The sequence below is a fragment of the Mrakia frigida genome (assembly GCF_051309035.1).
Source record: "Mrakia frigida strain ATCC 22029 unplaced genomic scaffold BDY24scaffold_22, whole genome shotgun sequence".
In the NCBI taxonomy this organism is placed as follows: domain Eukaryota; kingdom Fungi; phylum Basidiomycota; class Tremellomycetes; order Cystofilobasidiales; family Mrakiaceae; genus Mrakia; species Mrakia frigida.
The window spans coordinates 176,247-195,915 of NW_027481259.1; the positions used below are offsets into that span (position 1 = coordinate 176,247).

Sequence of the window (19,669 nt, forward strand, 5' to 3'; positions counted from 1 at the left end):
ACAAGGGAGGTTGAGAGAGAGGACATCGAACGACGAAAACGTGACTCGGACGTATCCCTTCCCGTTTGAGCTGAGGGGGATGGTAGACTAGCCCGCGACGCGCTCTTCTTCTCCCCCTCTTGTCGTCTTTATCCTCTCTTCCCTGTTAGACTTCTCTCCCTCTCTCTTGAACCACAGTCCTTTGGATCCGATGGGAAGCAGATACGGAAGCTGAGGACAAACAAACGAAGAAAAGAACACAAACGCGTCGTGACTTCTGTTTTTGACGACGCGAGCTTCACCTTGCTTCTTTCTCAAAGTCAGCTCTTCTGGAACTTGTATTTGGTCTCTATCTCTCCAGTTGTGCTCTCCGTTGTCCGTCGCTCGACCTGAGAGTTTTTGTAATGGACGCATCGCTGAGCGGCGCGTCGCCTACCTCCCTCCCGTCGTCTTCCCTTTTCATACATAGATCCTGTTGCTAGTCATATCAAGCTGAATTTACATTTCCCTCTTCTTCGGGAGTTTGATCTATCAGGCTCCGAGCAGATCGTCGTTGGCTGCCTCTGTCGGACGACAACGCGGACGCGACTCGTTTCCCTTTTTCTGGTCTTGTTCTTACCTTTGATGCTGCTCCCCTGGAAAGGCTATTAGATCGCCTTCCAGTTTACTCCCAAAGAGGTCATGTCAATTCGTTAACAAACAAACCTAAAGGAGAGAACCGTCTCGACGCGTCGTCCGTCCCTCTCGCCCTCACGCACTCTCTCCCCCGCCGATCACCGATCCGTCTTTTCCATCCCAACAAACTCCCCCAGCCCCTTCCCAAGATACATCTCTCCAAACCACCCATTCCGAACAACTCAGCTCCAGAGGTTCCTTCAATCGCTCGAGATGGCGGGAGCTGTGGGGAGTTTGGACGAGACGAAGTTGCTGAGGAAGGGAAGGATTTCGATTGATGGATAGGCAGATGAAGGAGAGTGTCGGTTGGTATCGTAAAAGGGGTGGAAGGGTGGCCCTCGCTCGGAGTGTGAGCTGTCAATCGAGGATCAATCTTGAAAAACGGCGAAAGCGTCGCCTCGATCCTCCTCTTTCCCCTGATTCTTTCTCGCAGAACGGCAAGTCCGGTATATAGTAAAGCGCAACAGTGCAAGAGACCGAAAAAGAAGGAGGGGAGACAAGGTCGAGGCAGCGTGAGAGAGAAAGGATAAAAAAGAAGTGTAGCACGAAGGAAGAGAAACAGGAGAGAGGGTAGCACTGGGTGATGATAGCAAGAGAGAGAATGGAAGGAAAGAAAGGAGCGAAGTTGGTTATACACGAAGGATAGTCCCTCGTTTTTGGTCGTCGAGGTAGGCTCCTGAAGAAAGAAGGAGAGAGAACGGGACGAAGGTCGTCAGCTTCTCGAGTCGACGAAACAGCGCTGGAATGAGAGCCATAGAGAGAGAGAGAATCGACTCACCGATAGCAGCCATGTAGGATCCTTCTCGTCGAAGGTACTGCGAGAAGGAGCAAGGCAGAAGAGGGAAGGACGACGACGCGTCAGTTCATCGAATCCGTCGACTCGAACGACGCAGAACGGGAAGAACTCACCTCAGCAAGCACCTTCTCGTCCTCTTCCAGAAGCTCAACCATCTCCCTCAACTCAGCGTCCTTCACCACTCCTCCTCCCCTGGAAGAGGGAGAGGCGACCTCCTGATGGGTCGAGAGAGACGATCTCATGCCTTGAGGTGGTGTTGGAGGAGGGTAGGACGGCATGTCCATATCCGAAGCTCGTCGAACGGTTCCGGTAGAAGAGGCGAGAGTTGTTGTAGAGGTTGTGGTGGGGAGGGAGGGGTTTCGAGCACCTGCGAGGAAGAAGAAGAAGAGAAGATCAACAAACGCGTCAGTTCGAGCATTCGATTCGCAAAACGATGAGAGAGAGAGAGAGAGCGGACGTACGAGGTCCAGCAGGTCCAGAAATCGTCGTCGTTCTCGTAGGAACTCCTCCCCCGCCAGCAGCAGTAGCAGTCGCCGGGACCACTGTCGATCCTTCAGGACCTCCTCCTCCCTTCGCCCATCCGATCGGACTCGAGATCTCCATCCTCCTCGGACTCTCCGCACTCGTCCTTCCAGCTGATCTCCCTCCACTCCCACCAGCACTCGTGCTCACTCCACCAGGAAGTCCACTCAGCGTCGTCGGAGGACTCTTGCTCGTACTCCCACCCTTCCCCATCATCTTGGGTCGATCCCTGCTGCTCGTGCTTCCTCTCCTCCCAAGAGCTTGCAAGAACCCTCCTCCAACTCCTCCGCTTCCCGACCGGACGCTGGCCGAAGAGATGGATGATCGCATCCCCAGTCCGACGGCGAGCTGAGGGAAGGGGAGGTTGGCAGGAGGTCCGGAAGGAGGAGAGACGTTTCGAAGATGCTGAGCTTGGGTTTGATGACCTGCTCGCAGAGGGAAGGCTTCTTCGGAGATGGCGGACGAGGTGGAAGGGTTTCGGGAGGTTGGGACGTAGAGGGAGGTGCTGGAGGGGTAGCCCTGAGATGCTGAGAGGGAGTTGAAAGGTCGAGAGGAAGGGTGAGGGTGGATGAAAGGCGAGGAGATGGAAGGGCGAGAGGAAGAGATGGAGGATCGAAGAGGTTCTGTATTGTCGAGAAGAAGGGAAACAAATGGTCAGGTTCGACTCCGGTGGTCTCGACGAATGAAGGGAACAAAGAACGAACCGTTGTCCTTGAAACCGGAGCTCGCCTTCACCCACTCTCCTAGCCCTGTATCGCTCCTTCCAAGCTCGGCTAGCTTCCTCGCATACGCATTCGCCCTCTCACCAGGAGTTCGCAGAACTCTGATGTCGCTGAAGACCATCGCTGCTGGCCAAGGACGATCCTGGCCGACGGCGAAAGCGGAAGCGGGAGCGACGGCGGGAGTGGAAGGTCCTGATGAGTGGTAGGACGAGGAAGAGGATTGAATGGGAGCTGCCATACTCGATGACGATCTTGGAGGAAGGTTCGAGGAGTGAGGGTTGAGAGGAGATCGGGAGGTAGGTTGGAGGGAAGCGAGGGAGGTGGTTCGTCGAACGACGGGAGCCTTGGAGTCGAGCGGAGGAGAGGGTTGGTAGGAGGGCTGGGATGGGAACGAATCTTCTTGAGGTCCGACGGTGGCGACGTCTGAAGGAGGAGTACTGCTGGAGTTCCGAGTGAGGACCGGTTTCGAGGGTTTGGGAAGAGTTCGAGGAGGTTCTGAGGCTCGAGGTGGAGGCTGCTCGACCATCACGTAGTCGAGATCCAAGGCGACGTCCTTCTCGATCCTCTCTGCTCGAAGCGACGCAGGTATCGATCCTTTGGCTCCTCGGAAGTCGAGATCGCTTCGAAGAGCAAGACTCTCCTTGATCTCTGCGTCGTTGATCGCTCGGTCGACGGCGGCGGTGAGTTCCTCGAGAGTTTGAGCGTTCGAGATGCTGCTTCCCGAGACCGACGCGTCGAGGGCAGTGCTGGACGAGGGAGGTGGTAGGGGAACAGTGGGTTGGGTTGGAAGGCTGAGAGGAGGAGAGGGAGAGGTTCGTCCGGGTCGTTCCGTCGATGTTGCTGGCTCTCGGATGTGATGAGAAGGGGACGAAGCGACGGCTGTCTCGGAGAGTGGGTTGGTGGGAGGAAGTCTGGCTTTAGTAGGGGATGGTGTTCGAGCAGGCCTGTAGCACAGAAAAAAGGTGCAAGCAAGTCAGTTCTCGAACGAGGGAAGTCGAAGGAGGAGAAGCCAAACTCCGCCAGGACTCACCTCATCTCACTCCTCCTCGGACGCTCGACGCTCGTTCCTTCACTACTTCCAGCCCCACCGCTTCCGCTCCAGCCTCCCATCCCAAGCATCTGAGGTCCAGCGACTCCAACTCCGAGCTCCTTCCCTTCCCCAATCGCAGGCGTCCAAAGACCGCTGTCCATCGGGGAGTCTCCTCCGTTCGTCGCTCTCATGAAGGCTGCCGAGCTGGTGTCCGCCGAGAGAACTGGTCTTGAGGATGACGACGAAGAGGACGAGGAAGAGGTGGAGGCTGTTGGTGGAGGAGTGAAGGATTGGAGAGTAGCGAGATGAACCGATCTTGCCTTTCGAGCTCGTTCCCTCGCTGCTTGGAGGGCTGGGGACGAAGATCCTGGCTCCCTGAGGTGAGACTGAAACGACGGTTGACGAAGAGTGTTCTCATCCGGGTCGTCGGTGTCCTCCTCGACTGTTGAAAGGTCTGCTGCTGCCGTCTGAGGCTCAGGCGTGCGCCCTGCTGATCGAGGAGGTTGGTCCTCCGGATCCTCGTCGAGGTTCACAACTCCTGACTCCTTCTCCCTCTCGAAGTTGGTCCGTCCAGCTGGTGCACTGCGTGCTCCTCCTATCGATCCTGCTGATTCTCGTCGAGGAGGCTTGATTCCATATTCGTCCATGGCGTCTCGAAGCTCTCCGATGCTGCGACGAGACGCGTCGGGAGGAGCGACGAAGGCGAGTCGTGAAGTCGAAAGACCTCTTCGTTCGGCGAGACTCGAGGAATTGGAGTTGGCTTGCTCCTTAGCGACGGGAGATATGCTCATCCGACGAGCTGGTGGAGGAGTGTGATCCGAGAACGACGACGAGGAGGTGGAAGGGGACGGTCCAGGACTTGCTTCCATGACGGCGATCCTTCGATTGCTGCTTCCGTTTCCTGGCGAGAAAGGGGATCCTGGAGGGTGACGGAGATGACTCTCGGTGGTGGTGGTGTGGGTGGAGGAGTTGCTGGGTGAGGGAGGGTTCGAGTGGGAGAACTGAGCGAGTCGGGGAGTGATTTCCGAGTCTTGGTAGGGAGATAGCGGTTCTTGAGAAGAGTAGGTTGTTCGAGAGGGTGAAGGGAGTTCAAAGGGAGGGTTGGCTGACGAGGGAGTTCCGTTGTAGAAGCTCGATCCTGAGGATGAGGAGGATGGTCGAGGGAATCGACGACCTCCAGTTTCGTCGTCCTCTTCCGAGTCCAGGTCGGCGAGATCACCTCTCGAGCTCCCAGCTCCCATGGCAGGTCCTCCATCTGAACTGCTGCTCTGATCCGCCTCCATCTCTTCTACCATCTTCCTAGCCCACGAGATGTCGACGACTCCATCGTCCTCGCTGCTGGCCTCGTCGCTGTCGAACGTCCTCTCTGGGAGCCGAGAGGGAGGAGGAGGAGGAGGAGCCGAGGTGGTTGGACTCTTCTGCTGCTTCCTCTGCTCTGCCTTTTCGAGGTCGTTCAACGACTCTCCACTCCCAGCCTTCCTCGTGCTGCCTTTCCTCATCATCCAACCACTGAGAGCCTTGCCCTTCGCTCCGAAGCTGTCTGTCCGTTTTGGCTTGACGCCTCCGTTGCTGAAGAAGGACGGTTTCGGAGAGGGAGGCGGTGAAGGAACGTTCAGGTTGGGAGAACGGTTTCCGACCGATTGGGAGGAAGAGGAAGGAGCTCCACCGACGAAGAAGGAAGCTGAGGAGTAAGGGGAGGTTGGTTTGGAGGAAGGGTTGCTGGGAGGTTGAAGAGGGAGGGCGGACGACGAAGAGGCGATGTGGGATTGATTTTCGAAGTGGGAAGGGGTGAATCCTGTAGAGAGGGAGGAAGTTGACGAGGGACCCATTCCAGCTGATCCCGAGTAGTAGTAATCCAGAGAAAGAGGTGTATCCTGGCGAGAGAGGGAAGGGAGCATCCCGTCTGTGGATGATGGGGAGGGAGCAGAGGAAGGAGTGGGTCGAGGTCAGCTCAACAGGGTCCAAAGAGGGAGAATACCGGAAGAAATGGATAGAGGAGAAGCGACTTGATACATCTACACCTCCTTGTTGAGGCTCCATGCTTCTCGAAGAAGAGAAACAGAAGGAGGTTTCGTGTTGGGTTCGAGGTGAGCTCGACGTCCCTTTCTCCTCTCCCTCCCTTCCCCTTCTCCCACTCCCAGATACACGGGAGCTGCATAGAGGCAAGTAGCGCCATCCTCGCCCCCTCCAATGACTAAACCGCGCTCCTTCCCGGATACAACCTCTCGCAAACGAGCATACAAGGACCAAAGGAGGGAAGAGCAGGCGATGAACCTCCTGAACTCACCTGAACTGCTCACACTCCTCGACATATCAGCTCCTCCGTCGTAATCCTTCGTAGGCTGAGAGAACGCCATTCCTCCAGGTCCAGAAGTAGGTGGTACTCGAGAGAGAACGGAGGAGAAGGAGAGGTGGGGGAGTGGTCGTTGGAAGGGAGGAGAGAGGCAGGATCTTCGAAACGTCACACATCGCCGATGCTCCTTTCTTTGGCTAGATTTTCAGAAGAGAAAGAGCATCGAGGTCTCCAGAAGATGCTCTTCTCCAAACACAACATCTCGCGAAAAGATGGAGAGGAAAAGGTGACGAGATCAGCCCAAAGCCGCAGTGTCTGTCTTCTTTCACTGTTGATCGAATCGAGATTTCTCTTCGCATCTGAGAGAAAGCAGAAAGAGTGAGATGAAGCGTCAAGGCACATATATCAGGTCCTACAACGACGTAAACTGTAGACACCGGGGCCGAAGAACAGCGACGGACGTCGTTTAACGAGGAGCGAGAGGGTCGACCCAGTCCTTCAGAGCTCGACCGTCGGCGACTTGAAGGGGTTTCAGAGCTCGAATTCCATCGGAGGGAGAACCTGTAGAGAATCGAGCCGATGAGAGGAAAAACGAGGAGGTCAGCAACGAAAGTGAAGCAGGAAGGAAACGAACGAAGCTCACCATTTCTCGTCCTCCTTCCCTCTCAGCCCTCCAACCCTTCGACCCATGTTCCTTCAGCCCGTCCCACCTCAACCAGCCATGACCTCATCCCCACAGAGATCTGAGAATCCCCTAAACACATCCCAGACCTCCTCACTTCGTCGACAGTCCTCCCAGCCCTCCAACCAAATCCACCTTCTCCCCTCCCAACCTCTGCAGCCTCGCCGGGTTCATCGAAGCCCCTCCAGAGAACGGAGTCGTCGAGGTCGTCGAAGAAGAAGCCTTCTTCGATTCCTTAGCCTCGGGAAGAGGTTTCATCTGCGAAAGCCAAACGAAACAGATCGAGGGTCAGCTCGAGCTCTTCCTTCCTTCCTCCTCTCCTCCTCCCCTCCTCCCTCGTTTGATAGACTCACAATCCCGCCCATGAAAGCCTGTCCCTTGTACCCCACATCCCTGTTGATCCCCTCCATGATCTCTCTATCCCTCTCCTTGGTAGCCTCGTTCTTCTTGGCCGGTCGTCGTTTATTAGCGTTGTGCGTCGCGGTCGGGTTGGTTTTGCTGGTGAACGAGGAGAGAGCGAGACCGGGAGCGGTCTTCTTGCCCGTGTGGTGAGCTCGAGAGAAGGATTTACGGGTGGCTGGCATAGCTGGGTGTGAGGGGAGAAGGAGGGGGAGACGGAGGTGGGAGGGAAGGTGGGTGTTGGGAGGGAGGGAGGGAAGGGAGGAGCGAGCTCGTCGAAAAGCTGAGGGAGAGAGGGGAACGGAAGCAGAACTTCTTGTAGGGCGAGATGTATTCTCAGTTTTGTTGCGGCATGTAGCGGACTGAAGCTGAATCGAGCCAACGGAGGGGTCAAGACCATGAACGAAAGTTTTCCAGCCTCTCGCAACGCGCGTCGACCTCTGGACTTTCCTTTTCTTCTTTTGAACTCGCCCGCGAGCGTCGATGATCTCGGCAGCTTCGTCAAGAATCACTAGACTTTATAAGAGCAGCCGGTTCTCCGGTATGAAGAGAGATCCTGCGTTTCTTCAAGGCGGAGACGTCGAGAAGGACGCGTTGTTGCGACTCGTTGGAGGGACGACGCGTCCGTCCGATCGATCGACCGACCATCCTCTCCTTCGTACTCCAGTCTGATTAGTTGAAGATATACGCCATGAGGCCTAGACGTGAAGGATAAGAGGAGGAGCCGGAGCTGCACAAACTCTGCACGAATCTCGACGCGACGCGGAAGAGCGGACGATCCTGGCTCATCTTTCTACGAGAGCTCTTTCGTACTCAGACCTTCAATGAACTCTTCTGTCGTGGGATCTGTTCCGTTGTTACGATGGAGACATCTCCTGGCTGTATCCCAAAACGTTGTGATTCTAACAAGGTTGTTTCGGGCCTTTGCCTTCTGAACCCCGTCCAAAAGAGCTGGAAGAAGATCTCCCAATCGAAGAACTCTAAGAAAGGAGGATATTCGAAGCCGAAGTCTTTGGAAGAGTCCAGATCTGAGATGAGGAAGAGCTTAATACAGACGCGGAAAGATCAACAACCGAACGACGCGTCCGTTTTTTCCTTTTCGCAACCATTCCATTCTTTGATCAGGAATGAGCTTTCAACTTTATAGAACTCACTTCAATGATATCGATCTCTGCCCGACCCTTTCTCAGCTTCCTTCCAGATTCAGGACAAGAAAAACAAACGCGTCGCGCAAAGCTTGATCTTTGCCGTTCGATTTTTGCGCCCACGTCGGAGAGTTCCGCAGGATCTTGAGACACCACTTCATTGGAGACTTATCAAGAAGTTGCACTGAGTCGACGCTACAGAGCTCAGCGAAAGGAGGAGCATTAGCCATGAGGGGTCGGCGGTCCAGATAAGACGACGACGCGTCGTTCCTGCCTTCGTCTTTCTCCCTGCTTCTGGCCGATTTTGAGCGAAGGCTCTTCAACTCAGCTCAAAGAACAAGTATTCACAGCTAGACCTGTTGCTCTCCGCATCCTCGATAAGTTTGAGCTTCTTCTTCCCCCAGCAGCCTGCTCTGCGACGGATCTCGTTTCCTCGTTCGCATCCATTCCTCCCTCTCCTCCCCTCCCCCTCCTCTTGAGAGTAACCACTCGCACGCGCGAACTTGTTTCCCTCGAAATCCAGTTTTTCTCTATCTTCCCTTTCGATTGCATGAATCCCAGAATCTAGGCGTTTGATGACGAGAGCCGACGGATCCGCTTCTTGTCCTTCTGTTTCTCTTCCTTCTTCCTGACCTTCCCCCTTTTCACCTCCAACCGCCATCTTCTCGAGTACATCCATCCTTCTATATCTCCCTCTCTCTCTCAGTGAGTTTCTTTCGTCCTTCCTTTCTCCAGGCGACGGAAGAAGGACTGCCTTGCGACGGGCACGGTCGAGCGTCGCCCGGGCTCAGCTCGTCTTTCTCGTCCCTCCCTCTCGCTTTGCTTACTTACCTAATTTCTCTCGCCACTCTTCCTTCCTTCTACTGTTCTTCTCCAAAACCACCACTCTCTCCAAAGCCGAAACTCAGAGAAAATCTACATCAGGATGACCTCAGCTCTCCCTCTCTCCTCCTTCTCTTCGTTCCCCCCTTCCTTCTTCTCCTCCCACTCCTACCCTCAACCCTCCACCTCCAACGCCAACGCTGCCACCACCACTCTCTCCTACGCTTTTCCCCCTGGATCCTTCAACTTCAACACCAATCCTTTCTTCTATACTTCCCCTCCTTCGTCTTCCGCTGGACTCGTTTCAGGAGGAGGTTGGAACTCACCTTTCGGCACCTCCTCCCACATGGCTTCCTCCCTCCTCCTCACCCACGACAGCAACGGGAACGACGGCTATCTCTACGAGAACGACGTCAACTCTCTCTCGGATGCTCAGTCTCTTTCTGACGCTGGAGAGGGAGGAGGAGGAGGAGGATCTCCGATGAACGAGGAGCAAGGAGGAGGAGGAGGAAGGGGGAGGACGAGCTCAACTTCCTCGACCGTCAACACCGTCGAACCCTCCGCTTCCTCCCAGAAGAAGTCGCCCGCTACGTCGAACAAGAGGAAGAAGCCTACCAACAACAAGAACAACAAGAAGAAGGTCTCTGCTTCTGGATCGGACGACGAGGAGGAAGATCAGGAGGGAGGAGGAGGGAAGAGGAGGGGATCAGGAGGAGGAGGAGGGAGTGAGCTTGGATCGGGAGATGGGGAGGGAAGAGGGTGAGTTTTTGATTTCGTTTCTTCGTTCTATCGACGCGAGACTGACTTGATGCTTCCTTGTGCGTTCACTTTTACAGAACTACTCTCGCTGAAGTCCTCGCTGAACAAGGACTCACTCAGGCGATTTACAACGGACTTCCTTCGGCGAAGAAGAGGCAGTTGAGGTGCGTTCTCTCACTTTCTTTCTCGTGCGGGATGAAGAAGTTGAGCTCACGTCCGTGGTTGGGTTTTGCAGGAACAAAGTCTCTGCTCGAGCCTTCCGAGCGAGAAGGAAGGACTACATCGACACGCTCGAGGGTCAGTTGAGTGAGAAGGACGGTGAGTTCTCTCTCTCTCTCTCTCTCTCTCTCTCTGCTCGAACCGAGACACAGACACAGACTGAATCAATTGGGTCTGGTTTCGTGCCATGTAGCCAAAGTCGAAGCCCAACGAGCTGAGATCGCGAGGTTGAAGAACGAGAATCAGTTGGTGAGTCCTCTCTTCTCCCGCTCCCCTCTCTTCCCGTCCCCTTCCTTCCTCCATCTCTTGATAACTGACTTATCTTTCTCTCCTCCTTCTTCTTTTAGCTCCGAACTCGACTCCGACACTCCAACAACGACCACTGAACGCCTTTCCTTCCTCACGCTCGACTCTGCCTCTCTCTCTCTCCTTTCTCGGCCTATGCATCTTCCCATCCCATCTCGTCCTCTCTCTCTGTAGCTCGCTCGCTCCCTCATTCTCAAACATAGTTGTATCGAACACACCATCTGTCCTCTCTCCCTCGTCAGTTGTAGCCATCTAGCTTTTGCTCGTTCGACGCGTCGCTTTCGATCGTCGTCTCCTCTCTCGCCGCTTGCTCCCTTCGCTTCTTGCTGCCTTCGACTCAGTTGTATTCTCTAGCTTTTATCTCTCGACTCATTCCGTTTTACGATCCTTCACGAACCTCTTATGTATTGCTTCCTTCGAGCGAGACCTTTCAAGAGCGCACAGACGCGTCGAAAACCCGAAAAAAAGGCTTTCTTCGAACGACAGCATCTCGAGAAGAAGAGAACATCGGCAAAGCGGGGAAAAAATGCTGAGACAGCAAAACGGAATCGCCTGACAGCATGGCCGTTTCAAGCACCCTCTTTGGTTCGTCAGCCTTTCCCCTCCTCCCCCTTCTCCCTCACCTCCGTCGGTCACCTCTCGTTTTTCCTCCTTTCGACCTTCTACTGAACTCGCGACGTTTGACCAGGAGAAGGAAGATCAACAAGGTGAGCTAGAAGATCACAGTACCGTTCAGTCGAGCCATGTCATTGAGAAAGGAGAGGGAAGGAGAAGGCCGTCAGCTCGACCGTTTCGCTTCCCATCAGCTCACCTCCTCCTCCTCCTCCTCCTTCTCCTCCCACCTTCTTCCTCGCCATGCTAGAACTACGATGGATCAGTCAAACGTTTACAGATCTCCAGAACGACCTTCTTACACTCCTCTCAACTTCTTGAACTCTTCCACTCGAGAGGGAGACGACGAAGAAGGAGGGAAATCCAAGGTGAGCTCGACTGTACCTTCCTCCTCCTTGCTCTTTGCTTCTCTCTTGACTCCCCTTCCTGTCTATAGATCTGTTCCAGCCCATCCCCAAACACTCTCTTCAACTCCTTCTTCCCTTCAACAACTTCTTCTGGATCTACTCTCCCCTTCCCTTCTTCCTCCTCCCCCTCCTATACGAGCTCTCGACCGACGGATCACCTTCTTGCTCTCTTCCCTCCTTCGTCCTCGTTCCCTCCCCTCTCACCCACAGTCTCAACGTCGCCCTCTTCAAACTCAAACACCAACGCAGGAGTCATCCCATTCTTCAATCGAACCTCTTGGTCGACCAGCGAGTTGCAGCAACAGCAACAGCAGCAGGTTTCGTCAAGCACGTCGACCTACCTCGGGGGAGGGTTCCCTAGGATCCTGCCACCCCCTTTGACGGTAGTCAGTCACGAACGAGGACTCGTCTTCGATGTTACACCCAAACCATCTCAACAACCGCAGCAACCAGCCCAAAACCTCCAACCTCCAACCCTCCCAAACTTCAACTTCTCGTTCGGACGAGGTTCTTCTTCGTCGTCGTCTTCATCGATCAGGACTACTCTTCACGCTCCCATTCATCCAGCACCATCTCCTCTTACTCCTCAGCAACATCCCAAACCCATCTCGTCGTCGTCGCACCACTCCCAGCCGTCGTCGTCGAATCCCAACCCTCTCGACCCTTCCTCGTCGCACCCTCACCCTCACTCTCATCAACAACCCACGACCACCTTCTCATTTTCATACAAGCGACCTCCTCCTCAATCAGCTTCGTCCCATCACTCACCCTCCTCAGACGAGGAAGATCAACTCGACGAAGACGATTCCAACCACGACGACGCGGCTCCCAAACCTCCTCCTCCTCCGACCCCTCTCGCTCTCCCTTACTCCTCCTCCGCCTCTACCTCCAAAACCAAAACCAAATCCAAACTTAAACCCAAACCCACCTCCAAGTCGAACGGCAAACAACCAGCGTCCAAGAAACCTCGTCTCGCCTCCTCCGCCGACGCGTCGTCCTCTACCAACTCGAAGGCCAAAGGGAAGGGCAAAGCTTTCGCTCGAGATCGAACCGCCTCGGAGTCTGGATCTGGATCGAACTCGGGAACAGGGTCAGAGTCGGATGTACTTGAGTCGGAGGACGGAGACGGGGATGGGGAGGGAAAGGGAAAGGGAAAGGGGACGAGAGGTTCGAAGCAGAAAGGAAAGAGTGCGAAACCACCCCCCTTGGGCTTGATGGGTTCGACGAGGAAGGTGGATGAGTTGCCCAAGGGGTGAGTTTATCACCTTACTTTTTTTTAACAGCTCAGACGAGAAGGAAGAAGGAGGAGAAAAGAAAGAGCGGAGGGGAAGAGAGAGAGAGGACTGACGCGTCTTTTCCTTCTTTGGTCTTTGGACGGTCGGGTTCGAACAGAGCTCATCTGTTGGAGGTCCTGGAGGAAATGGGGTTGACGAGGAAGGATTACGATGGGTATAGCAGTTCGAAAAAGAGGCAGATCAGGTGCGTTCGCAGGGGGGGGAAAAGGTCGAGGGGAGAGGAGAAGAGAGGGGAGAGGAGACCTGAACTGAACTGACTTTTGGTCGGAAACGAAACGACGCACAGGAACAAAGTCTCTGCTCGAACGTTCAGAGCTAGGAGGAAGGAACGTACGTCCCCCTCTCCCCTCCTACCTAGACTATCCTTCCCTCTTCCCATCCCAACCAAGGGTCCCCCGTCGAACGTTGTTCGAACGCGCGTCTCGCTGACCTCCTCCCCTCCCCTCCCCCCTTTTTTTCATTCGCCTCGCTCCCCTCCCACAGACATCGAAGAGCTCGAAGACCAGCTGGCTGATCGGGACGTGTTGTCGAAGGGTCTGGACGGGGAGATTGGGAAGCTGAAGGCGGAGAATGAAATTGTGCGTTTTTTCGGCGGAAGAGAAGAAGGGAGGAGAAGAGGGGAGAGAGGGGAGAGGGAGATGGAAGAAGAGGAGCTGACGGGTTTGTGGATTGGGTTTGGGTGACAGTTGGAGCAGATGCTGGCTATGAGGAAGAGGGGGTGAGGAGGAAGAGGAGGAGGCGGAGGGAGAGACCGCGTCGTTTTTCGATGTCAGTTCCGTTTGGTTGGTGGGTTTGAGGGGTGGTTGTTTCGTTTCGTCATATCAGTGGTCGTACAGCACTTCCCCTACTTTCGTTTCAGTTGTCTCTCTTCGTTCTCTCTGCGTTGTTTCGCTTCTTTCCTTTTGACGAACGCTCTTCCTTCGCTTGCTTCATTTTCTTTCCGTTACGACTTTGATGGCCGTTTCTTGCTCTTTCTTCTTGTCGTTCCTACCTCTCCAGCAGCAACGGACTGGAAGGTTCTCAGCCTATCTCCGAGCCTCGCAGATCAAAAGCGACGCGTCGAGAAATGGCGACTTCGGGAACCCCACTTTTTTGCTTTCTTTTTGTTCGAAACCGTCGAGGTCACTCTGTACTTCCCTTCCTTCTCTCGCTGCAGCCCTTGCTCGCAGCCTTTCCACGGCCATGGAAGATCTTCATCGGCCGATTCTTTTCTTAAACTCACTCTCCTTCGATCGGTTGAACGGCTCAGCCCTCCGAACCAAACGACTGCCTTCCTCCCTTCTGACTCTGTTCTCCCTCAAACCCTCACTCCCCTCACACCAATCCCCTTTCTCTTCTCCTTCCCTCTACAACTTTCTTCCCCTCGCTCGCTTCACCCTCCCTCGATAATCGCCTCCTTGTCGTCGAAAGGAACGAACAAACATGCCCACGGCCGGCTCGTTGATCTGGACGTCCATCGTCCCTCTTCTCAAGATCTCAGCGTCGGTGGTAGCTGGGTTCTGGCTCACCAAGAAAGGATTGTTCCCTCCTGCGGCGAGTAGAGGGTTCAGTCAGGTTACGATGGTGAGTCCCTTCGAGCTGAAAGGGCGGTCGGACTTTTCCGACGACGAGAGGCCAGCTGGGTGTAGGGGATTTAATAGGTGGTGAGAAGGCGCAGGGTAATAGGAGGACTTGCAGGGATAGGATAGTCTTTGTGGAGGTTGATCGGAAAGGGTTGAGCTTGAGGCACGGGAGGAGAAGAAGGGGAAGGAGGAGCGGTGGTGAGCTTCAACGAAAAACGAAAATGGGCTGAGAGCTTGCTTCCCTTCCTTCTGCGTCGCCTCGTCTCAAAGAGATCCCTACTTGAGACACCAAACGCTTTGGTGCTGATTCTATATACATATTTTTTTTCGATCAGAACCTCGCTCTCCCTTGCCTCATCTTCAGGTTCGTTCGTTTCGCTGAACTCTCTTCGAATCGAAGCGAAGCGACGGCTGACCTGACCTTTGCTCGACTCTTCTTCTTCGAACAGCTCCATCGTTCCTTCGTTCAACTCGTCAGTCTTCCTCTCGCTGTTCTTTGATCCCTTTGGGTGCTGACACCATCGCCGAATTTTCCTTACAGCTCAAACATCGCCAACATCGGTGAGTCTTTGATCTGCTCTCTCAGAGGAACGTCGCTCGCTCTCGCTGACCCTTTCTTCTCTCCTTCCTCAATTAGGTCCTCTACTACTCACAGCGTTCTTCTATCAAATTACGGTGAGCCAGAAACTAGGTCTTCGAACCTTACGACTGCTTGCTGACCTCTCTCGCTTCACAGGGGCTGTTGATGGGATTGATCGTTCGAGAGATCTTTTGGGTGCCCAAGGAGGTCAGTTTCCCTTTCCTTGCTCTTCTTCTCTGATCTACCTTCGACCCTCTGGCTGACTCTTCCTCTTCTCCCAAACTCAGTTCCACTGGGGAATCTTGATCATGTCTTGTCAGTACTTCCGTTTCGTCTCCCTCGAGTTTCCATCCGAGGCTCATCCTCTTCATTCCACTCTTCCTCTCTCTCATCTTCCTTTCGCAGCTCTCTCAAATTGGGGTAACCTCCCTACCGCCATCGTCCAAAGTGTTGCCGCTGGAGAACCCTTCGACTCAGCAACGGATCCCACGCTCGGAGTCGGTCAGTCCAGACCTCCCTCTCTTCTTTCGATCTTGGACGCGTCGTATCTTTCCCCACTTTGCTCACTCCGCTTCTTCTTCCTCCTCCCAGGATTCGTCGCCGTCTTCATCCTCTGCTACAACCTCAGCTTCTTTACCGGCGTGTACAAGATCTGCGCTTGGGACTTCCTCGATCTGGAACCGGAGGGACCGAGGGAGGGGTTCCTTGCGAAGTGGACTCGAAGGAGACGCTGGTTCGACGCGAAGCTGGGTCGGGACGGGGGTCGGAAGAGGAAGGATTCGTCGTCTGGAGCCGAGGATGCTGTGGAGAGGGAGGATGGTACAGGGCTTTCTCTTCCCGAGTTGGAGAGGGTTCCGTCGTCGAAAGCGGAGAGGCTCGAGGGTGGGAAGGAACGCGACTCGAAGGTTGAGTCGAGCTCAACAGCCGTAGGGATGGGGACCCTCGCTCCTAGGAAGGATCCGAAGACCAGGAGGGTCAGCTTTGGTCAACAACAGCAGCAGAACCAGCAACAGCTCGCTGCGATGGAACGTTTGACGCGTCAAACCTCGGCAGCCACTGTCGAATCAGTCCTTCCCAACACCTCCAACACCATGCCTTCCTTCCTCCCCACCTTCCATTCTTCCTCCTCCTCCTCCTCCTCCTCTTCCAACCCTTCTCCGAACTCACCCTCCAGAACCATCCCTTCGACGGTCGCCCATCAGCTTCCTCCTCCCCACGATTCGGAGTCGAACCTCCCTCCCTCTTCCCCCGAACCTCAAACCCCTACCAAAGCCCTCACATCCACCCCTCCCCCTTCCGAGAAAGGGCCAAGAACGATCCTCGGAGGTATGAAGGCAGCAGCGGAATCGATTTTCACTCCGATAACCCTCTCCCTCCTCGCCGCCATCATCATCGCTCTGGTTCCCCCTCTCAAGGCTCTGTTCGTTCCTAACGTCGAAGGATGGACGGGAACCAAGATCAAACTCGCTCCTGATGGTAGACCGGCTCTTGCTTTCATTCAAGAGGTACGTTCGCTACCCATCCTCGAACTTTCTCTGAGTCGTTGCTCGTCGTCTCGCTGAGCCTCTTCCTTCTTACGCCTGGTTCTTTCGTAATTCAAGACGGCTGTCTTCATCGGTGCTATCTGCGTTCCAGGAGGTGGGCAATCTCTCGCTCAATTTTCTCTTCGTTCGTCCGAAACGTCGCTGACTTCCCCCTCCTCCTCGTTCCTTCAAACGCAGCTCTCATCCTCCTCGGAGCCAGCTTCGCTCGACTCAAGGTCCCGAAGACTTGGTCTGCTCTTCCCATCGGAGCTATGCTCGTAAGTTCCTCTCAGTCCCCAAACTCGTCTCCTAGAGCTTTCGCTGACCAGTTTTCTTCGTCTTTCTTGTTTTTTTCCCCTCTCTCCCCTTTGCTCCCTTCACAAGGCCACAACGGCTACCAAGCTCGTCATCCTGCCCATCATCGGAGTATCCTTCGTTCAGGGTCTTTCGGCTCATACTTCTCTTTATCCCAAGGAGGACAAGAGTGAGTGAGAGGCGTGATCGATCAACTCGGGGAAGAGGAGAGAGACGCGTTCGTGGAAAGCTGAACTCGATCCGCTTTCGTTTCGCCAGTTCTTTCCTTCGTGGGAATGCTTTTGGTGAGTCTCTTTCAGCTCGCTCCGCTCTGAATATTAGAGCTGATGATTGTTGCTTTCCGTGTTCGGTTCCTCGTAGTCGGGATCTCCTGCTGCTGTGAATCGTGCGTCGAGCTTTCCGCCTTGCTTCTTTCCTCGCCCTCGCCCTCGCCTCGCAGCTTCGTCTTCTTCGTTTCTCAGTGCTGATATACTCTCTCCTTCTTATCTTCGTCAGAACTCGTCGTCACGAATCTCGTAGCTCCCGAAGGGAAGACCGACACGATCGCAGCGTTCGTCCTCCTTTCTCTCCTTTCTCTCCTTTCTCTCCTCTCCCCTCCTCTCACCTTCTTCGTCAAAGAACTGACTCCATCCCTTGGGTTCCTCTATACAGTTTCCTTCTCTTCCAATACGTTTTCTTCTTCTTCTCATCTACCGCTCTCACAGCCGTCTCTTTGCTCTTCGTTTCGTGAGCGGCGACGGGTCGTTCTTCTTGGACTCTGAACGAAACTCAGCCATGCTATATTGACTCCTCTGCTATTTTAGTTATCTGTGCCTCTAGACTCTCATCTTGTACCCTGTCGGTTATTATATCTCGCATAAACGAACATCTCGGTTCTCTTTCTCGTTCCCTTTCATCACGATCTCCTTTGTCTTTTCTTTCGTTCTCGAGCGTTAAGCTGCCGGATGGCCTTAGTCAGCTCTGCCCTCGAGAATCATGCTCTGGATTTTTGAGCTCTGGCTGGGTGGCCTGGTATCTTGGGAGGTGCAAAATCGAGAACGGGGAGGCTCGAACGCGTCGATCGCTCTTGGTTCCTCCTTTGTTGATTTCTTAGATCGAGCTCCAGCATAGTGCTGCTTACCCCCCAGGAGTGTTCAGAGTCAGAGCTCTCACTCTACATATGTACCAGAGGGGGGACCTCGCCCGGTCGAGTTTGTTCGGTGTTGGACGTTGAAGGGGAGATCGAGGGAACGCAACGCCTCCCGTTTTTTCTTCGACGTGATACCCGAGCTTTTTCTCACTCAGACGTCCCTTTGATGCGAGTTTTCGATGCTAGTAGTGGAACAGGAGGCTGATCGAGAGAAAACCTTCACCCTTTCGTTTGAGCTCAGTTCCTACGACGTTCTCTCCTTGAAGGTATTAAAGAAAAGGGAACGAAAAAAAAAGTCGCGGCTGATCTTCTAAGCTTCTCCCTTTTTTCCCTTGCCCGCCCGCCCACAAATTGCTCTGGATTTAGGCTCGGAGTGAGTAATAAGTTCCTCGTCCCGAGCCTATTACTACTGGGAGGATCTTCAGGGGATCCAGAAAGCCCTGAGAAGCGTTCAGAAGAGCTGAGAAGTACTGGTCGCAGCGGATCGAGAGGAGGCAGAACAGGAGGGAGAGGTATTCGACGCGTCGTGTGTTTTTCGTCGGATCCGCGATGAGGGGATGAGAAACCTCCCGTTCTCTGGGAACAAAGGGGAGGCTGTTTCTCATGGAAGTGACGACTTATCTCTCGTTTCAGCTTCCGTGAGACCCTTGAAAATCCAGGGTGGGCTCGCTCTTCATCGCTGTTGAAAGGGAAGGGAGGAAGAAGATGGGCGAGGTCGCTCGTCGATATTCTCCGCGTTTTTTTCACCTGAAACCTTCCCTCTTGCCTTCTATGTTTGTAGGTGCCTCCTCGTAAGAAGAGAGTATACTAACTGGGTCGATTCGTTTCTCAGGTCGAGCATAATAGATAGGAGAGGAAGAGGGTGAGAGGAGGCTGGAGAAAGTCAAAAGCCAAGGGGCGGGAGGAGTGAAGTTGATCGCGCTGATCGTCCCTCCGTCTTTTTTACCTACCGACCTTTTGAGCCGAAAGTCTAACGGCGGTTTGGCATGCGTGTGGTCAACTCCCTTCCCTTGTCTCTCCTTCTCTCAGCTCGAAAGGTGAGCTGAGAAGGAAGGAGGGAGGAAGAGAGGAGGATGGAAACGTCAGAGCTCGTTGGGGAGAAGGGCTGAAAGTTGGTTCGACGCGTCGTTCTTGGGAGAACGGGAAGAAGGGTTGCATTTCTTTCAAAGTCGGGTAGAGCGTCTCAATCTATACCGTATCCGATCATCCCTTTCATTCCAATCGACCACCCCTGACGAAGAAGAAAAAACGGAACTGTGCCAAAGGTTGAGGAGGCAAGCTCGTTCGTCCCCTCGCCATCTCTCCCTTCGACCAGCTCGAGCTCTTTAGACTCGCTTCCCCCTCCCTTCTCCTCCCTTTCTCCTCTCCTCTCATCGGCGATCTTCCCTCTCGTTCGACTCCCCTTCGAATAAGGAACTCGCTCAGGACCGTCCGTCGTAGCACCCTCGGAGTCGGAACCCTCCCGTCCCTCCCTCCTCCTTCCTTCCTCCTTCCCCCCTTCTCTGCCTTTATAAAGCTTCAAGTCGGAAACTTTTCGTATCTTAGACTTCTATCAAGGAACGTTCTTCACACCCGTAAGTTTATTTCTCGGCTTCCGACTCTACGGGTAGCTTTGCACCTTCTTTTTTGAGAAGCCTCCCAAGCTGACTTTCCCAAACCTTCCAAACGCGCTTCCTTCCTTCTTTTCGCAGACAATCATCTTCCCGCTGGACGTATCTTGTCTCGGGTATAACCTCGCACGTAGCGCATAGCTTCCGCCAACATCCCAGGTCCCTATCGTCGCTTCAACAGCATTGCATGGTCCTCGAGTCGACCCTCCCTTCCCCCTCCTCCTCCAATCCTCCTCAGGCATGAGCTCGTCCTCCTCCTCGTTAGGCTCCAACTTCATGCAGAGATC

At 54.4% G+C, this 19,669-nt stretch overlaps 5 protein-coding genes across 5 annotated transcripts; 4 read left to right on the plus strand and 1 right to left on the minus strand.

Annotated features, from left to right (window-relative positions):
* Positions 1-1,195: 1,195 nt before the first annotated feature.
* On the minus strand, positions 1,196-5,829 carry BDY24DRAFT_116513 (uncharacterized protein). Its single transcript, XM_076635904.1, has 6 exons — positions 3,725-5,829; positions 2,677-3,638; positions 1,912-2,595; positions 1,564-1,817; positions 1,433-1,469; positions 1,196-1,330 (listed from the first exon to the last, which is right to left on the minus strand). The coding sequence occupies exons 1-6, from the start codon at positions 5,620-5,622 to the stop codon at positions 1,284-1,286; spliced, it is 3,882 nt and encodes a 1,293-aa protein (XP_076495144.1). The 5' UTR covers positions 5,623-5,829; the 3' UTR covers positions 1,196-1,283.
* A 572-nt stretch (positions 5,830-6,401) lies between these two features.
* On the plus strand, positions 6,402-7,343 carry BDY24DRAFT_394131 (uncharacterized protein). The gene is made up of 3 exons (XM_076641140.1): positions 6,402-6,578; positions 6,661-6,957; positions 7,053-7,343. The coding sequence occupies exons 2-3, from the start codon at positions 6,706-6,708 to the stop codon at positions 7,293-7,295; spliced, it is 495 nt and encodes a 164-aa protein (XP_076495145.1). The 5' UTR covers positions 6,402-6,578; positions 6,661-6,705; the 3' UTR covers positions 7,296-7,343.
* A 1,620-nt stretch (positions 7,344-8,963) lies between these two features.
* Positions 8,964-10,772, plus strand: BDY24DRAFT_116538 (bZIP transcription factor). Its single transcript, XM_076635905.1, has 5 exons — positions 8,964-9,824; positions 9,902-9,988; positions 10,060-10,142; positions 10,237-10,292; positions 10,391-10,772. The coding sequence occupies exons 1-5, from the start codon at positions 9,169-9,171 to the stop codon at positions 10,427-10,429; spliced, it is 921 nt and encodes a 306-aa protein (XP_076495146.1). The 5' UTR covers positions 8,964-9,168; the 3' UTR covers positions 10,430-10,772.
* Positions 10,773-12,504: 1,732 nt separating this feature from the next.
* BDY24DRAFT_394137 (uncharacterized protein) lies at positions 12,505-13,635 on the plus strand. The gene is made up of 4 exons (XM_076641141.1): positions 12,505-12,620; positions 12,743-12,847; positions 12,950-12,993; positions 13,147-13,635. The coding sequence occupies exons 1-4, from the start codon at positions 12,583-12,585 to the stop codon at positions 13,344-13,346; spliced, it is 387 nt and encodes a 128-aa protein (XP_076495147.1). The 5' UTR covers positions 12,505-12,582; the 3' UTR covers positions 13,347-13,635.
* A 312-nt stretch (positions 13,636-13,947) lies between these two features.
* BDY24DRAFT_394140 (auxin efflux carrier) lies at positions 13,948-17,560 on the plus strand. Its single transcript, XM_076641142.1, has 16 exons — positions 13,948-14,226; positions 14,561-14,589; positions 14,675-14,698; positions 14,767-14,786; positions 14,863-14,900; positions 14,962-15,012; positions 15,093-15,120; positions 15,211-15,306; positions 15,397-16,310; positions 16,407-16,443; positions 16,527-16,606; positions 16,713-16,812; positions 16,902-16,927; positions 17,004-17,028; positions 17,139-17,193; positions 17,295-17,560. The coding sequence occupies exons 1-16, from the start codon at positions 14,086-14,088 to the stop codon at positions 17,371-17,373; spliced, it is 1,743 nt and encodes a 580-aa protein (XP_076495148.1). The 5' UTR covers positions 13,948-14,085; the 3' UTR covers positions 17,374-17,560.
* The last annotated feature ends 2,109 nt before the right edge of the window (positions 17,561-19,669 follow it).

Coding starts and splice junctions, on each gene's coding strand:
- BDY24DRAFT_394140 (XM_076641142.1), top strand. CDS start 14,086: ATGCCCACGGCCGGCTCGTTGATCTGGACGTCCATCGTCCCTCTTCTC. Junction 14,901..14,961: donor CGTTCTTCTATCAAATTACG/GTGAGCCAGAAA, acceptor CTCGCTTCACAG/GGGCTGTTGATGGGATTGAT. Junction 17,194..17,294: donor AAGACCGACACGATCGCAGC/GTTCGTCCTCCT, acceptor TCCTCTATACAG/TTTCCTTCTCTTCCAATACG.
- BDY24DRAFT_394131 (XM_076641140.1), top strand. CDS start 6,706: ATGTTCCTTCAGCCCGTCCCACCTCAACCAGCCATGACCTCATCCCCA. Junction 6,958..7,052: donor GCCTCGGGAAGAGGTTTCAT/CTGCGAAAGCCA, acceptor TGATAGACTCAC/AATCCCGCCCATGAAAGCCT.
- BDY24DRAFT_394137 (XM_076641141.1), top strand. CDS start 12,583: ATGGGTTCGACGAGGAAGGTGGATGAGTTGCCCAAGGG. Junction 12,848..12,949: donor TCGAAAAAGAGGCAGATCAG/GTGCGTTCGCAG, acceptor AACGACGCACAG/GAACAAAGTCTCTGCTCGAA. Junction 12,994..13,146: donor CAGAGCTAGGAGGAAGGAAC/GTACGTCCCCCT, acceptor CCCCTCCCACAG/ACATCGAAGAGCTCGAAGAC.
- BDY24DRAFT_116513 (XM_076635904.1), bottom strand. CDS start 5,622: ATGCTCCCTTCCCTCTCTCGCCAGGATACACCTCTTTCTCTGGATTAC. Junction 3,639..3,724: donor CCGAGGAGGAGTGAGATGAG/GTGAGTCCTGGC, acceptor TCTGTGCTACAG/GCCTGCTCGAACACCATCCC. Junction 2,596..2,676: donor CTCCGGTTTCAAGGACAACG/GTTCGTTCTTTG, acceptor TCGACAATACAG/AACCTCTTCGATCCTCCATC.
- BDY24DRAFT_116538 (XM_076635905.1), top strand. CDS start 9,169: ATGACCTCAGCTCTCCCTCTCTCCTCCTTCTCTTCGTTCCCCCCTTCC. Junction 9,825..9,901: donor GGAGATGGGGAGGGAAGAGG/GTGAGTTTTTGA, acceptor TCACTTTTACAG/AACTACTCTCGCTGAAGTCC. Junction 9,989..10,059: donor GCGAAGAAGAGGCAGTTGAG/GTGCGTTCTCTC, acceptor TGGGTTTTGCAG/GAACAAAGTCTCTGCTCGAG.